This window comes from Neodiprion lecontei, chromosome 6, assembly GCF_021901455.1.
Source record: "Neodiprion lecontei isolate iyNeoLeco1 chromosome 6, iyNeoLeco1.1, whole genome shotgun sequence".
NCBI classification, from domain to species: domain Eukaryota; kingdom Metazoa; phylum Arthropoda; class Insecta; order Hymenoptera; family Diprionidae; genus Neodiprion; species Neodiprion lecontei.
Window position 1 is genome coordinate 1,019,478 of NC_060265.1, and position 17,883 is coordinate 1,037,360.

Sequence of the window (17,883 nt, forward strand, 5' to 3'; positions counted from 1 at the left end):
TGCGTTTTGATCGTTAATTTTTCTACAGCCGATGGCTGTAAAAAAAAAATAATAATACTAATAATAATAATAAAGCAGGAAAGGTGACGATGCGAAAAGAGTAATTTTTCGCTCCTCGTAAATTGACAATAATTCCAAGGTCGTTGTATACAAACGTCAATATTTTCAGGAAATATGTCTGGTAGTATTTTTCGGGGTCGAGTACATCGTCAGGCTTTGGAGCGCGGGATGCAGGTCCAAGTACATGGGATGCTGCGGCCGTTTCCGGTTCATACGGAAACCAATTTGTATAATAGGTGAGTGCGAATATAAAACCTCTGATACCGTTTTTTTCTTTTTCCTTTTCTTTTTCCAGATTTGATAGTAGTCGTAGCATCGATGGTGGTGCTTTCGGTCGGAAGCAACGGTCAGGTTTTCGCCACGTCGGCCATCAGAGGTATTCGTTTCCTGCAAATTCTACGGATGCTTCACGTCGACCGACAGGGTGGAACGTGGCGTCTCCTCGGTTCCGTCGTCTTTATACACCGACAGGTGAGTAAACCTTCCGAAACGCTGACCATTCCAGAACGTAAATACACACCGTAACGGTTCTGCAATTCGCGGATTCCTGCGGCGTACGCGGAGATAAGAAGAAGAGCAGATTTTTCGTCAGAAACCGTAGCAAAAGAGGAAGACGACGGAGTTTTTGGTAAAAAATACCCGTGTCAGTTATTGGAAAATGTCCTCACGACGTCGGAGCTTGGTTGTAGTTCTTGGGGTTTCGAATTACTCGCGTCACATGTGTTAGTGAATCGTAATCAATGATACACCCGTTATGCCATCGGCACGCGGATAAACATCATCAACCGTCAGCAGCATTTTACTCCACGCACAACGATTTCTCACTCTTTCTGGATCAAATTCTGCATTTTACGAAGTATATTTTACCAAAAAACCTTTCGCCTGCAGTTTTCAGAAAAATCTCTTCTTTTATTCTCTCCGTGTACGCGCGCACTCTCACGTGTCGTGTACGGACGATGATTCTTTTCAGGAGTTGATCACGACGCTCTACATCGGGTTCCTAGGTCTCATTTTCAGCAGCTACTTCGTGTACCTTGCCGAAAAAGACGTTGTCGGACCCGATGGGAAAACAGACTTTTCTAGCTACGCTGACGCGCTTTGGTGGGGCGTGGTGAGTTTGAATGAAATCTCAAGTACCGTGGTTGTTTGATTGTCGTTTGCAGGCATCGAATCGCTTCGCTATTCGTTCGTGTTTCAATCGACGACTCGTTTGCGCACGTCGTTACAATACTTTTGTGCATGTTTGTCGCGTCGCTTGACTTCAATTGTGCGGCTACGCGACTGCGGATATCATTTATCACACGACTGGTTCGAAATTACTTCAAAGAACCGCGGCGCAATGATCGAATGATCTGACCAATGATCTCGAAAATATTTGTCACCGCGTGTATACCTACCCTGATGTTCGAACTGATCTGATAAGCGATGATGCCGCGTGTTAAACTTCACAGAACACGAACGAAGCGAACGTCAACTGAAATCTGATGAGATGCGTCAAGTGATCGTACAGCGTCGGTTGAATTAATTATACAAAATTTCGCTCGAGTAAATAGCAATAACAGGAACATGTCGAGTATACCTGTGCAAATATTTGTCCTGTGAAACTTGGTTGGAATGCGGTATTAAACTTGTGTTTAGGTATGCGCACCGTTGCTTTTATAATAATGTAATTAGAAACTACGATGATAAGGCGCACGATTCCTCCGGCAGTAGCGTTGCAGCCGGTGTTCCGCGATCGAATTTTCCGTACTTTGTAACGACGAATCAACGATGGTAATTCCCGTTTCAGATAACCGTCACGACGATAGGATACGGCGACACGGTTCCGCAGACATGGATGGGAAAGATCGTCGCTTCGTGTTTCAGCGTATTTGCGATATCCTTTTTCGCTCTACCCGCCGTAAGTCTGAGGCAGACTATATATTGCGAAATCCGTTGATCCGTCGTTTATCTTGTACGAAAACGACAGCGACAAAGACAAGGACGAAACAAGAGAAACTAGAATAGAAACGTTCACGGAAATGAGAAACGTCGAAACGGGAAAGCTGCCTTACGCGTTGTGCAAAGATTTCGCGGGGAATCCGATTTTCATATTCTCTTTCCTCTCTGACCCTCCGCTACCTCCTTTCCAGGGAATACTCGGCTCCGGATTTGCCCTGAAGGTGCAGCAGAAGCAGAGGCAGAAACATTTCAACCGTCAAATACCGGCGGCAGCCATGCTCATTCAGTGCCTCTGGCGGTGCTACGCTGCTGACAAAGCCATAAACAGCGTCGCGACTTGGAATATTTATATCAAGGATCCTGCTCCGGCTGGGCAGCCGGCTACGCCCCTTGGAAAGGTGAGATAAGAAGACGACGGTTATCCTACACCTATCGCCTTATCTATAGGTGTTTAAACGTAGCTGTTAGATGTTGGTTGTTGATGTTTTTAGTCGCTTCCCGATGTTACGGTGCCCTTGTTGGCCCCGTTTTCGATTGACGAAACGGCAATTCGTGTCAAGATCAAGTACGTTGTTCGGCTCGGACATATGACGGATTGTTTGAATTATTGTTCCTTTCTTTTTTCGTCTCTGTACCGATACGTTCGTGATTTTTATTTATTTTTTTTCAATTTTTAACCAGACAGAATTCAACCAAATCTTTGAAAGTTGCATTATATAACGGTAATAAAGGTGTAAATCGTTGCGTCGAACCGTTGAAAATATGACGTTGTTAAGAACAGTATATCGCGACTGTTGAAAACTCGCAGGAATTTAATCATTGCTGATATTGAAATCATTCGATCACTCCACGATCCATACTGCATCACGTTTGCGTGAACGTTCGCGACACTTTGTTCGAGGAACCGTGAAAACATCCCTCATAGCTAGAAGTGCAAGACTAATAACGAGATTCCGGATTTCTTTGGAAGGTGCTAATTTTACGCCACGATACAGTATATTTTAACATGTGTACGTGGATTTGAAAAAGCAGAGGTTTCACCGAAGCTGAATAACTTGCCGTTTTCTTTGTGTGTTTCACTCGACTGGCCGCTCACTGTTTGCCTTACGAAAAATAGTTGCGGGCGTGAGAACGAGAAAGACAAAAATGGCAAAAATTGCTTTGATATATCTCGTCGCGAATTTGCAACCCCGCGTCGTTTTTCCCTGTTTAGGATTTTCAGCTTACTTACGTGATCCACGAATCCCGCCTTTGTCGGGTCTCTAGCCTCGGTGTCTCGTCTTTTATTTTCCCTTATCTTCTTCGCTGGTCAATATTTTCTCCGCATTGAAGGATTCAAATTCGACTTGTAAGTACTACAGGTTGTCGATAAATTTGCCGGCGGCATTTCCGGCAATAATCATCACGCCTTCCTCGTGCGTTTTGCACGATACTGACTGGCGAATTTGACAGTAAAGGAAGTAGAAAAAAAAACACACACACACACTCAGCCGGCTGAAAATAATTCATCCAAATTCAGGATCAGCAGGGGTGCGGATAAAAATACGGGTCGACAGTCCCCGGAGGACAAACAAACCCGAACATACTTCACGCATTTCGCACATCATCCCTGGGGCGCCAAAGGATCAAAGAGGGCCGTGACATTAGCCGCGTCGTTGAAGGGACGCTCGTTTTTGATAACTCAATATTCCATTCCAATTGAAGTGAAAAATAAAAGAGGCGAGAAAAGTACAGGAAAATAAAAACAAGACAGTAATCACGAGGTTTGTTATCTTCATCTCTTCGAGTTGCTTTCAACTCGCCTATCCGTTGTCGGAAGAAAACAATTTACATCCGCGTTTTCACGATTCCCCAGATATTTATATTTTTAAATCGTGGTTGGCTGCATTTCATCGGATTAGGGTCGTCGTGTTCGTGTAAAATAAAAATGTACGATATACTCTGACAATTACAATTCATCACGGTCTCGGGCAGGTGACGTTATTCTCATTGTTGGCGTATTTCATTCTTTTCTCACGTCCCATGTCCGACTTTTTTTTTTTGTTTTAACATTTTTCTCCCGCAAGTAGAACTGCCCGCTCCCGCCCCTCCTCGTCGTTTATCCAGCGGCTTTTTTCAGGCCGCATCAGCCGCATCTTAAAACCTTTTTCGAACGATTTTTCTCGTCATTTGTTTCTTCTGGCTTCATTTGTGTTTTCACACCATTAAGCGCAACGAGTGTTCGTTCTCACGGGTGTTAACAGGTAGCTCGAATCGCGATGAATTTTCATCCCAAGTAAAACTACTTATTAAATTAATGCAATTTGATGACAATATTCGCGTTATACGGTTGAGAATTATGATCAAATTTTTCATCAGATTTGATGAAATATTTGCTTTGTTGCAATGATGTTGATATGTGGTAATGTTGCTGTTACTATAATTATCGTTGGTGTTATTGTTATTATTGATATCAATATTATTTTCATTGCATATTGTAGCTGCTGACGTGCATATAATAGGCGAATATAGTTTTGTTGGGTGTTGGATACATGTACCTTAAGCGAGATAATAATTAGTATGTGGAGGGGAAAAAATTTGTTTTTCACTCGTGCTACGACAATTAATTAAGAAGGAGAATTGATGACAAAGAGAAAAAGAAAAAGAAACTTGTATAGAAATCCACTAAAACGATTTGAATAAGTCGTTAATTAGAGAAAAAGCAACTTATATAATTAATTGTGTTTATTTGGGGACAACATTGATGAAATATCCCTGTGTATATTTCAGTTGATTTGTGTAAAGAAGATGGTATGTAAATGGTTTAGATTTATTTCAATATTTTATACAAAAGTATGTATATACATGTATGTACGTGCAACCATACATATATATACGTGTATAAATATACATACACTTATTTTGCATGTTTATTTCAATTCTAAGACACACAACATATTCATTTCCTTACATCAACTCCACTGTATACTATATATCTCTGCAATCCCCTCGGAACACTTCGCAGATTCTTAAGCTTTGGTAAAATTCAAGATCTGCAAAAATTTGATTAGTCAAAATTTATTGGAAAATTAGAAAGAAATAGTATAAATTCTTTTCCGGTAAGAAAGAAATCGTTACTCGTACTAGTTCGACCAGTCGAAGCTAAAAGCACGAAAAGTGAACTTTTTTTTTATATTAAAAAGTAACGCGTATCACGAAATCATTGTACAATGCGTTGCATGAGTCTGCTTTGCATATATGTAATTGTCAATGTCGCAACGTGAACTGAATCAGGTATTATCCACCTTTTTCGACTTTCACGTCAAACCGCGAAGCCACTTTACGGGAAATATTTATTTATTTTTACACGTACCGTTGCTCGTTGCAATCACTGTCCGTTGTTCCACGTTACAAATTCGTTTTCAACGATAGGACTGACGAAATATTATCGCTGTGGCATAATTATGGATGCTGTGTTGTTACGATGGGATTCTGTGGTCGTTCGTCTATCTTTCTTCCCTCGACTATTCTACTACACACCACTTTTCAGCTAACTACAAATTTCTTTATAAACTTCTTCTTCTACGGAGACACGTACGCGTGAAAAAATAATACAGGACGAAGCTTGACATAGATTAGGCGGAATGAAAACTCTTTAAAAATCTGGTGTACATTCATAAACACAAAAGCGCAAGAATCGCGTTTAAACGTTATCTTGCAATACACATGTATTAAGTATCTATTCACGACTCTGTTTTTATTCATGGTAATTCTGTGATTAGCAGAAGTGTTGGTTTTCCGTAGCACACCAAGTTTTACATCAATTTTTAGTAAATACTCTCTTCCAGACGCATGACACGAGTTATCGTAGTGATGTAATCATAGTCGCTGTCACGTTATACGGCTGAAAACTGAAAATCGCTCGCTTCTACTTTTAATAACTTCCATACTTGTTCGCATTTTTATCTAACAAATTTTTATGTAATACAGAGATCTTACAATTAGTAGCGATTGTTGCATAGAAAAAACCGAGTGCCTTATCATACGTTACTTTGAATTTTATAAAACTCTAAAAATTTTCACAATCTCAACTTCGTCTCGAGTCTCAGGATCGATCCGCACGCTGTGTGTAAAAGCTCTGAATGTTCTGAAAGATATTAATGAAAGAAATGAAAAGTGAAAGATTCGACACGAATTTGAGACCACGTTGCACGTGTCTCGGGGTTGCGATTGAGTCGAAGATAGAAAACAAAGAGGATACCAAAAATGGGGAAAGTATTGAAACGTCGAAACGGCGTAACGAGCCTGAGGAAAATACGTAGTATGCACAGAAGAACGAGCTCAGTGTCCCATCGGGTTTGAAGCTTGCGCGGTTCTAGTATATATATATACATATATATATATATATATATATATGTATATGTATGTATGTATGTATGTATGTAGGAATATGTGAAATGCACGGTGTTGTAAATATATAATGTGTCGGCGTCGACGCCTCGAACCCGTTTCCGGTCCGGGACACGGACGTCCGATCCCCGGGGAACTCCAGGGAAGAGAAAGAGTAGCCTAAACCTCTGCCTGTTTTTCGGGTGACGAGCGTGAGAAATCGACCACTTCGTAGGGTAGTGCATGTTGTGTTGAACGTGTCATAATGGGAGGGCAACGGGGGTTCAGTCTCTTATGATCCAGGTGGCTAAAAAAGCAAGCGTCTTGAAACGGCGCAAGTCCCGGAACCGGATGGAGGTCCAGCAGTCGGGTCAAACTCTACCACCGCCCCCCGTCACCGGCTCCTCAGCCACCGGGAACAACGACGTCCAGCGCCGCGACAGCGAGGGCGACGTCGTTTTTTACATGGAGGAACCGAAGGCTGGAACGCCGAATCGTGCGAGACGCGACAATCGGTACGTCCGACGTTTTCATCAGTTACACCATTTCTCCTCACTTTTTCATCGTCCCGAGTGCGGATGGATTCGTGCGGATCCGCACCGAGCAACGAGTTTTGTTGCTGTTATTATCAAATTTTAGTTGAACTTGGTAACGATAGACAGAAGTTTGTTTATAGTTGACGGATCATATTTGGATCTACTTTCGTCTTTTCCAAATGTACGTTTGTTAACGGTGAACGAACTCTTTTCTCATTGTCAGCGTGGAAAAACTCGGAATACACAGAGTTGTTAATCATGGGAATTCCCATATTTCCTCATTCAACCGCGATTAATCTCATCGAGAGAAATTTCCGTAGTTGCGGTTACTACAATACCCATTCTCTTGTAACGCCAACAATATTCAAATTGTTAATGCAACGACATTTATATCACATACTAGAAATTTCTATTAACTGTAACAAACAAAATGTTCCCGAGTTCTTGTTCATTTTATGATAGGTATAACTAAACGAGTAATTGCGCCTATGAATACAACGTACAGATACCTATGTATTATGAATTTTTCCCCAAGCGAGGGAATTTCATGCGCAATAAATTTCGAATCAGGGAATTTTTTCGCAAAGCGAACGCGATTTCCAGTTGCCTTCGACAGTCACGAGATAAAAACGCTGTTCAAAACCTGGCGACTTTCGTGAACCACTCGTTCGGTTTGTTTGTTGAATTTCGGTTGATCGTGAGCTTTAAAACGAAGACGTAGAGGGAGAGAGAAAGTGAATTTTGCCGCAAAGAGAAGAGATTATCGACCGTGACGTTGTAAGTAGTGTGTTTCCGGTTGGCAGGGGCAGTCTTTTCACGTCGCAGACAAGCTCCGTGACGGAAGCAGCGAGCGATGAAATAGATATCGACATCGAGGAGCCCCAACGCGTCACTACGTAAGTACAAAGAATCATTCTTCCCTCCTCTCCCGTCATCCTTCCCATCCTGTTTCCCTTATTTTTTCCCGTATTTCTGGTATTTTTTTTTTTTCTTCAAATTTTATTCCTCACTTATCTTTTGCGACGAATTCCGTTACGACGCGACAGTCGATCCTTGATTGGTCGTTCTTGCCTCGGTTCTTCCTCTCGACGAACGACTTTTTTTTTTTTTTTTTTGTTTTTTTTATTTCACCCCAACACCCTCGAACGCGAGAGCCGGTCGATTGTTTTCGAGGCTTGTTAAGGAGGAACCCCGCGATACGAAAGTCGAGAGTAAATCAAGGAATAAAAAAACCCGAAAGCCGCACGGCGGACGAATCGATAATTCAAATCATATCGCGTGTGACGCAGGTGAAGTGATCTCGCGGGATTCACCCTCGCGCAAATGATCAAAGCGATTTCGGTGGCACTTTGTAAGGATCCCCGCGGTGAAATTCACGCGCAGGATTTAGACAGAAACAAGAACGCGAAAAGAAAAAAAAAAAAAAAAAAAGGAAGAAAAAAAAACACGAAACGTATTCAAATTGTTAGCACTTATCCTCCGCAGCAAAGACCTTCTAAGGGCGGTGAAAAAAAGAGTCTGCACTTCCCGCTGCACTCCTAACGACGCCTCCGAGTAAATTATTAAAAATAATCAAGCAGACTCGGGGGTTGTGCGAGAGATTTACTCGACGCTCCTTCAGAGCTTGGCTGCAACGATCCGGAATTTATGTTCGACTTTACACCTTCTCTCCATCAGCTACAAGCCCTCCGGTGCATTTCCGTTCAAACTTCCTGCAAGCCGAAGGCGAGAGGGCGGATCTCTCGATCCTTGCTCCAGGTACCGCTGAACATGTTCATTAAACTTAAGATCCAATGTCGATCGGAATTTATCTCTTTCGTCTCGGCGAAAACGCGGCGCGGTGCTGCCGGAAATTTAGTCTGGCAACTCCTGTCTCGTCCACTTCAACGACTTTCCAACCCTCTCTATAAACGTGCAAATACACTCCGTCGGCTGTCGTATCTCGGTTATTTTCGGTTCGAAAATTTATTTACGACTCGGGTTTTACTTTTCTTGCACTATTTACCCACTCGTCGCGGTTAATGTCCGAAGTAGTGCGAATCGGGAATCTTGCACCGGCGATACTTGCGGAAAAGAATACTGCGGGATCGGGTGAGAAACACCCTCCGTTACACAGCTGCGAGGGTGGGTATAATCACTCCGCAACAAATCACGACTATCAAAAATAACGTCTAACGAAGGAGCCGAGCAATCGCGACGGGTAAGTGAAAAAAAAAAAAAGAAGAAAAAAAAGAATCTGATAATAATTACGAAAACGGGAAGGTAATGAAAAAAGAAAACTCTACGACAGTCTAAAAATTAAACCACCTTGACAGTTTAATAATCTGATCCACTGAAGTCTGCCGTGCATGTGATTTCTCAAGGCGACTTCACGTATATACACGTTCTCGTTAATTGTAAGAAAAGATCGACTTTCTTTTTCACTTTTCGTCGTGCGGTTAATTCCTAATTCCGTGAATTAGAATTCACGAATTACCACAATCATGTTTGAATCGCGATTGAAAGCCTTTTTACTATCACTCGTTATCCGTTGATCGTAACGTTTCTCTGTTTCTTCGTTTTGGACTTCTCCTCATATTCCAAGCTTACAATGTTCGCGTATTATGCTTCTACTCACCTCTTACACGACATCCTTGACGAAACAAAAATTCTGCTTGTAGAGATATGTTTTTATTTTGCCTAGAATACAGCGAAAAAAGAACTCAGGAAAGAAGTAAAAACAAATTCGCCGAACAGTCAAGCGGTCAAATGTCATCGAATAAACACGCTTGAGCAGTAATGGGGTTAATTGCAGGTTGACGGAAGCCCATCGTAACGCGATACGGGCGATACGGAAGATAAAGTATTTCGTTGCTCGGAGGAAGTTTCAGCAAGCGAGAAAACCGTACGACGTCCGTGACGTCATCGAGCAGTACAGCCAGGGCCACTTGAACATGATGGTCCGGATAAAGGTCAGCATCACTTCCTCGTTAATCTCCCGCCCTTCGTTCCGTATCAAGTATAAACTGTTTATCCGTCGATTCGACGATAAATCATTGGCGACCGATGAAACTGACGAAAGTGAACAAAATTAGAACCCAGGGTTGGAAAAAAAAAATTAAAAAGAAACGAGTGCAATTTCCGATATAGTGTTGCGTATTGCCATGAGCACGTAACGTATAACGGCGATATGGACGCTGTACCGTTGATTGTAAAATGAAAAACAACGTGGATCAGGTCTGGGCGAAATTTCCATAACGGTCGTCTATGCGCGAGATGGACGGTGAAAAATGGTTCTAGCGCTTAACGAAAATTGATGGTGTTGCAATTACTATCGGGTACGCAAACAGAAACCTGCACCCTCCTTTCATCCCTGTGCTGCGGATGTAATGCTCGGAAAGTGACTAATCGCTAAATGGCGGGAAAACGAAAAGGGATCCACTTCGTGGACGATCCTTTTTTTTTTCGAATACAGCTTTGTCGCCGTTTCATTATTTTTTATTTTTATTTTTATTTTTCTTCATTTTCTTTCGAACTTCGGTACGATTTTCCAATAGAATATGCAGCGTACATTTTCGAGGAATAAATTCGAGTCGAGCGTTGATCGTGAGTTTTGTGTAACAGAGCTCAAGAATTCATTCTTATTTTATATTTTTGTTTCTTATTTTCCGTAGAGTTATTTGTATATACCGTAGATTAAATTCGTGAAAATGGAAAATGACGCGCGGTCACGACGAACACTGACAAGAATAAAGAGTGATGGAAATTGGTAAATCCACGTCACAATTCGTCGACGGACGATGCAGATATAATATATCAACGGGGCTTGATCAGCGTCACGTCCGACTGAAATATCCCGCTGACAAATGCCGTCAGTCAAAATTTCGCCGTCGGACGACGTTAAATATTAAGGTAAGCGTACCAGTTATTGACCCTGTCCCAGTTATTGAATTTTTTTGGCTTATCTGTTTAATCCTTAGTTCTAAAATTACCTGAAAAATAAATTTCTAATGTCTCACCTTCCAGCAATTGGTTTTCGTCATCGAGAAATTTACGGTTTGTACCCTCAATTTACAACTTTGGCGAGTAAAAGGTTTCATAACTGGTACATTTACCTTATGACGGACCCGCGCAGAGCTGCAGCTATAATCGCAGTTTCTCCTACACTTGTGATTCTCTTCGGCTTCTGCAGGAAAATCCAAGCTGCAGGCTAAAATTCCGGTTCGTTAGACGAGAGCGTTTTCCCGGATATTATTCAAGAATCAAGGGGGAGGGGTGAATTTTCCCGTCCGTTATTCAACCAACGAATGGGAACATTTCCATCCGACGGCTTTTCTCGTCGAAAGGAATAACGAAAATTCAATTTTAAATTCCCGTGTTTGAAACGTTGGAACTAATAATTTTTACTATTCCCTTTCGCGGCAAACGGCGCGATGGAATCGCGCCGAGAAAAGGGTTGCTGAATATTCCAACACGCTTTTTCACTATTCTCTCGTGAAAATTACCACGTTAATATTACACACCCCGAGCCGTGTTTCTATATTATATGACATACAGGCTGCATCTCGACCTCTCACTGCAGCCACGTCCAGTTATTGATTTCTCGCGGTGTGCTAACGCTAATGTGATTTCGAAGCCAAACCGTACGGGGCTAATTGAAACCGTAACCCCTTAGGAATCCCACTGCATCCTGCAGGGATCACGCTTGCATTTTTTCTCTGCTCCAACGGTTGCAATCACCGTTCAAGCACCGTGTTCGTGATAGAAATAAAAAATATCTACAATTTATCAATCGTTCTAAGATCTCGCGACAAATTCCGACCACGAAACGATCGTGATTGAGATCCGGAATCACAGTCCCCCGAATCCCATAATTTCTGAAAACGTTCGTTCAACAAAGTCTAATCTCGTGTTTAATCGTGCTTACGAATATGCTATTGTATATATGTATATTAATTTTGACACGTCACCCCGTCGAACTCCAGAGTCATTCGCTCAAATTTTCACCCATCGTCTCTCGCTGAAATAAAAAAATCTGTGAAACGCCTCGTGCCGATCGTTTCCCTCCTGGGAAAAGCGTGACGAGGGAGGCGCGCCTGAAATTGAATTTGCTGAATTTCATCCCCCAGGAACTGCAGCGGCGGCTCGACCAGACGCTCGGTAAGCCGGGGAGTTACTTGGCGGGAATCGACCGGGCGGGAAACGTGAAGCCGATGACCATCGGGGCCCGTCTCTACCGTGTGGAGCAGCAGGTTGGTACCAGAAATCGGCGATCGGCGTTAACCCGACGCTTGGCGCTACCTGGGAACCCGTCCGGTAACTCGTTTCGCCCAACAACGAGTCTCGCCTTTCTCTCGGCTCGATCCCCGGCGAATTTACCTCGCGCAATAATTATGCAAGACGCGCGGTGTTCGCGGATTTGCCGAAATTCGAAGCGCGGGCTCGAAACCGCAGCCGCTACGTTCTGGGCGAGGAAATAATTAATCCGGGCCGAAAGCCGCGTGTTCGCCAAACCGCATATCCCGCCGATGTATCGCATTAACTCTGCATCGCGAGTTGCAGCCGAGTCGAGTCCGCGTGCTAACGTCAACCGCTCAACGTGTACGCGACGCGTTTGCAATATTGCAGCCGAACCCGGTTCCTGAGACCATTAAACCTCAGGCTCCGTGGAAACTGGTGGAAACGTGCGTAAATATTCGCCCGTGTGCGTCGCGGGGACGTTTTGATAGCGCGCCGGGGTTTAATATCGCGCCTAGATTAAAACCGGCGCTTAAACTAACCGCCGTCGATCGTAATAACCGTAAATACTCGGCCCGCCGCGACGCCGCCCGTATTTATATCGGTTAGGACACCGAGATTCCATTCCCCGCACGGGGTGTGCAAACGACAAAGACGTCGCTTGAATTTTGTTGCTGGATATTTTATCTTACCTTTACAGAATTTTTTCATTGAACAAGGAAAGAGTTTTACGTCACACCAGTTTTGTAGGTGTAGTTTTGAGAAAAACGTGTTTAAAGTTTTGACAAGTAAAAACTTTACACGACTTAAATGACTTACCGGTTAATCAACGATTCCAGCGCCATGCGACGAGCCTTCGGATTCTTTGGAAAGTTCATTTTCGAGCTTCTTTAGAAAATATTGAGCTCCCGCGCTGCTGAAGAACCAATCGCGCCTCATCAAAAAGAGATTCGAATCTAGTTCCGCGCACTGGAATTTAGACTTTTGATAGGTTATACCAACATTTTATTGAACAAAACACTTTTCGCCTTTTTTAGGCAGCCAAAGGTATCTCCCCCCTTAAATCTTCACACTCCGAAAGTTGTTGTCCAACTCGGGTTACGGCGTTTCGTTACTTACAACCATTTCTGCGCCGATATCGTGGGTTGTAACGTGTACGAAGAAGTTCCGAATCGTCTAATGCGATTCCTCGTTTTCACAACTCGCAACGTTACGCTTCGGATTGAACGAACGCTCGTAAACCTCCCAGACACCGCTGTCTGCGAGGCTAACGACGAATCAAATATCCGTCAGACTTTGCGCAGGTCGATATTCGAAGTTCGAAGTTGAACGGAAACGGGGCGGCTATACACACGACAATGCGATACATCCGCTAAAAGGTTCGGTACCTACCGTTTGCCCGCCACCTGAAACTTGAACCGCCAAACTTAAATCGCGTGTTTCGAAACTCTGTAGACCGTGCAGCTCTGGTCTGTTCACTCGTCAAGTCTTCAAACTTCATTATTAACGGCCTCCGGGCATTTTCCGAGGGTAAACAACTAGATCAGTTCGTTACGGCGATTGCGGTTCGAGGAACTTCGAAGAATCTACCATCGGTGTCAGGATGGGAGTAGAGAATACGGTAAATGAAACCAACTAAAAAAAACAACAAATCAGGCGAGAAATCGAGAGTTTCTCGTGCGTCTAATCGGTAGACCGTCGACGGATCGAACTTCGGAGAGTGCCCAAGTATTTCCCTCGTCGTGCGAACAGGCTGTAGGTAAATAGGTACCCCTACTATCGCCGGGTTTTGGGTCTTGACACCTTGAGCGAGTTCAACAAACCATTGAACGGCGCTGAGTAGCGTGTTCCCCGACTCCCGGAGCCTTTCGTTTCCCAACCAGCTCATTCCGCGACCTCTTATGCCGGTCCCCGCGCTGTACGATGCATCGGTAGGTATGAAAGAAAAAGAGAAACGGCTGAGGGAGAGAGGGATAAGGATGAGGGGGAAAGGGCGAGGGAGGACGGGAGGCGGATTGCATTGACGCGAATTTTTCGTTTTCGCCGCAGCTGTCGGTGATGGACAAAAAGATGGACCAGCTGGTGTACGTGCTGAACGCAGTGGCGCACAAGCAGCAAATCCCATTGAGGAGCATAGAGGACGACGTCTAACGGCGGGCCGCCTCGGCGTCGGGATTCGCGGCGCCCGTACTCTCCGCGACGTCGTCCCTCTCGTCTTCGGCCGCGCTGAGCTTTAAAGCTCCCTCAACGCCGCCGGAAGCGCTCGTCTTGCCGAAGCTCACCATCACCACCGTCACGCCGGATATGCTGAGCCAGGGCTTCTGACCGACCGACTCGTTGTTTCTGCAACCGCGCACCTCCGCCTGCTGCAACCTCTGAGAAATATCCGTTTCCTGGCTGCCTTTATCCGGCGAGGATTATTTCAGGGGGACGAGGAATCCGCCTGCCGGGAGATAAAAATCTCCCTGATTTATCATACAATTTATTACTCTCGTAATGATCTTTTGCTTCTTTGCGAGCCTCGTTGGACCGACGGCGGCGGAAGTCGAGTTAATTTTTTTTTTTATTTTATATTCTTCGCATTACCGTATACCTGTTTGAACGTTTTAATGTTACAGGTCCGACTGTATTATTTTTGGCTGTGTGCTGATGCGTGTTTTTCCTTTTTTTTTTTTTTTGTCGCAACTTTTCGGTCGCAATCGAACGTTTCGATATGAACGAATAAACGAGAACAAAAACGACAATTACAGCAAGAAGGAAAAGATGACGGATAAAAAGAAAAAAAAAAAAAGAAACGTTTCTTTCACGTTGTAAATAAGGTTTTACGCACACGAACAATATGATATACATATACATACACATATATATATATATATATATATGTGTGTGTGTGTATGTTATGTATAACATACACCGTAGCGATTTCATCGCGTAATATATTAGCATACATGATAATATGTATATTGTATATATATATAATATACCGATGCACAGATTGACTTGCTGTATGAAGAAGAAGCAGGTGGTTATCGTTTGTCATCGCGGAGGTAAAAGTTATAGAACAGCCTGTTTCAAGAGAAGAAAAAAAAAACGAAGAGTACAGTTGAAACCGAGCTTGACGAGCTCGATTTAATGCAGCAGTAGACGTAAAACGAATTAAATGACCTAAAGAGTAAATTAATAATAAAATAAATAAACCGACTACTTTATTATAAAAATAAAGACAAAAAAAATTATACATAGGTATATATATATATATATATATATATATATATGAAGAAATTCGTCTTAGTGACAGGCGAGGAGGCACCCTTCCATTATCTAATAATCACATCACTGCGCGAGAATTTAATTCTATTTTTTTCCTGCGACGTACGCGCGTAAGTGAGGTTCTGTACCACTATACGTATATGTATATATAATTATTATACATATTACATATATAATATATATACATATTATATATACAAACGGTCTATATTACAATACTTGGAAACGATACACTAGCCTGCATAAAATTCGTACACGTGTAGATAGCAACGTACACAATGAAAAACAATTAATTTAAGTAGTGTACGTTTCGAACAAACAGGTAGATAAATTTAAGCTGTGCAAAAGAAAAAATTGAAGATTCTTTAGATGGTGTTGCACGCTGTTGCTTCGATCTTTCGGAGATATTTTTCGTAATATTAAATATGATAATGATAATAACAGTAGTAACGATAATAATGACACTGATAAAGATAACAATAAATGTAACGGTATAATTATTAAATGAACGGGAAAGAGGAAGTAAGAAAACTTTAGTCGAGTATAAAATAAAATAAGCTAAAAATAAATTCACTCGCGAAACCTCCGTTGGTTCTGCTGGTCGTGGATCAAAAATTCGTTCGCCGTAACGTTTCTGATGGGAACAGGAAATAAGTCGGAAGATTTCTTTATTATTTTTCGCGATACTTGTGAACTTGGGGAGAAATGAGAGAATGAAGTGGTCGTTACTTTTTAATACCACGGTCGAGGACGGTATTGTTCTTTGTAATAAAAATTTGATACGTGAAAAAGGTGGATGTGTTTTAATCGGTTGAAACTCGAGGGTATTTAAAAAAGAAAGGAAGATACAACGTTTAAATAATGATTATAAATAAAATCTCGTTGATACGTCTTGTAAATTTGTGAATAAGGCATAGCGATTAATCAATTCGATTATTAAATACGGAAACTACGTAAACATTACGGATAAATAAATGATATAGATAATATTTCATAACCTCGTTCTTTTCTTTTGAATATTTAAATTCCAAAATAGCGTGATTAAAATAATTCTTCTTTAACACTGAAAAATCATCTGCAGTCGCGATAAAATTTATATGTGTAAGTATCGTAAAATCGCGAGGAAGCTGTTGAGGGTATTTTTAGTCATACAGCTTAACGATAGAAAATTATAGCCTGTATAAATACTGTTAGGGTCCAAAAAATATACCTGTATTCAAACAATTTTCATTGTTATAGAGCCTTACTATTTCGTGGATCGAAAGCCGGAGGTAGGTACTTTGGAAAATTCCGATTCGGCGCGGCGTTTGATTCGACAGAGTTGCGGGCGGGGTGCCGGTAACGACGAAAATAATAATTCAACGTCACGCATGACGTGAGATAAGAGGGAAAAAGAGGGAAATGATACAATGCGTGGATAATATCTCGGTGAAAATTCATGCACCTCGACAATTTGCAAAAATTACTCTCCGTTCCATTGGCTGCAGTGAAAAATACGATACGCAGAGCGGTGGAAGTGATAAAATGTTTCGACGAGTTGTCTCCGCGTAGTAATTAACGGGACGCGTGGCGATGCAGGATAATAATAAGATTAATAAGAAGAAGAAAATTGAGTCGACAGTTGAATAGCCGACGACGTACGCGGTGTTAGGTATTACCCGAGTGAAAGTGCGAACGTGTGCCATTACCAATTTGAAAATTCAACCGTAACGAGGCTCGAAGAGACAGCGCGCGATGCTGTAGGTGACTAGTTAGAGCACTCACCGCCTATTTATTACCGATGTATAATAAATAAAACCGCCTTTACGGAGACTAGCTGCACTGCTCTTGCGCTAATCGCACTCTGAGGCGAAATCATAATTGAACCGTTACCCGGTATGCGCCTGAGTGCCGAACCATTTCTGGCATACAGTGCACAATAACGTGCTTTGCGACCAACCTTGTCGACCTATTTTTATTCAATTTTTCAATTTTTCATTCGAATTTTTCCGAATTGTATCACGCGCTCCAACAATCGTCAAGTTACGACTATACCGCGGATCGATCGTGAAATGGAAAGAGAGAGGCGTCGTAAATTAATTTGGGTACGGAGAAAGAGGAGAGAAAAAATGTCGGATTGATAGACGGGCGTGTCGAATCAAACGCTGCGAGTACTCAAATCGACTCCGGCATGGCGTTACACCGAATACACGCATGTAATAAATATTAATTACGGTGATTTAGGGGGGCGTTCTAAAGCTTTGTACGCGCACGTCGACGTTGGAAGACGAACAGGAACAATGAAAAAGATGGATAAATTTCGGTGCTATGAGAATCGCATAAATTGTTGGAAATGTATCGTCTGGCGACAATGATTGTGCGCCGCGTTCGAAACTTTGGAAACACGTCGAGCATCACGACGAATGATTACAAGAAGTATTTACGAAGGGCTGGAGTAGGTCGCTAAATTCGCAAGAGAACAATTTCAAGTTCGTATCGATCTGTTGTCATT

The 17,883-nt window shown here is 42.5% G+C and overlaps 1 protein-coding gene across 5 annotated transcripts in view; it reads left to right on the plus strand.

The window, feature by feature from the left end:
• The window catches only part of LOC107217994 (potassium voltage-gated channel subfamily KQT member 1), a 129,773-nt gene that overhangs the window by 79,546 nt on the left and 32,344 nt on the right, over nt 1-17,883 (plus strand). Inside the window, exons 6-16 of one of the 5 annotated variants that reach the window (XM_046743519.1) lie at nt 170-296; nt 356-531; nt 1,031-1,171; nt 1,850-1,960; nt 2,193-2,399; nt 4,771-4,791; nt 6,658-6,884; nt 7,691-7,801; nt 9,682-9,856; nt 12,014-12,136; nt 14,172-15,319. In XM_046743519.1, the coding sequence (XP_046599475.1) occupies nt 170-296; nt 356-531; nt 1,031-1,171; nt 1,850-1,960; nt 2,193-2,399; nt 4,771-4,791; nt 6,658-6,884; nt 7,691-7,801; nt 9,682-9,856; nt 12,014-12,136; nt 14,172-14,273 (1,521 nt within the window). In that variant the 3' untranslated portion in view covers nt 14,274-15,319. Of the gene's footprint in view, nt 1-169; nt 297-355; nt 532-1,030; nt 1,172-1,849; nt 1,961-2,192; nt 2,400-4,770; nt 4,792-6,657; nt 6,885-7,690; nt 7,802-9,681; nt 9,857-12,013; nt 12,137-14,171; nt 15,320-17,883 lie in introns of those variants that run through there. The other 4 variants (XM_046743517.1, XM_046743518.1, XM_046743516.1 and 1 more) reach the window with 4 other exon arrangements.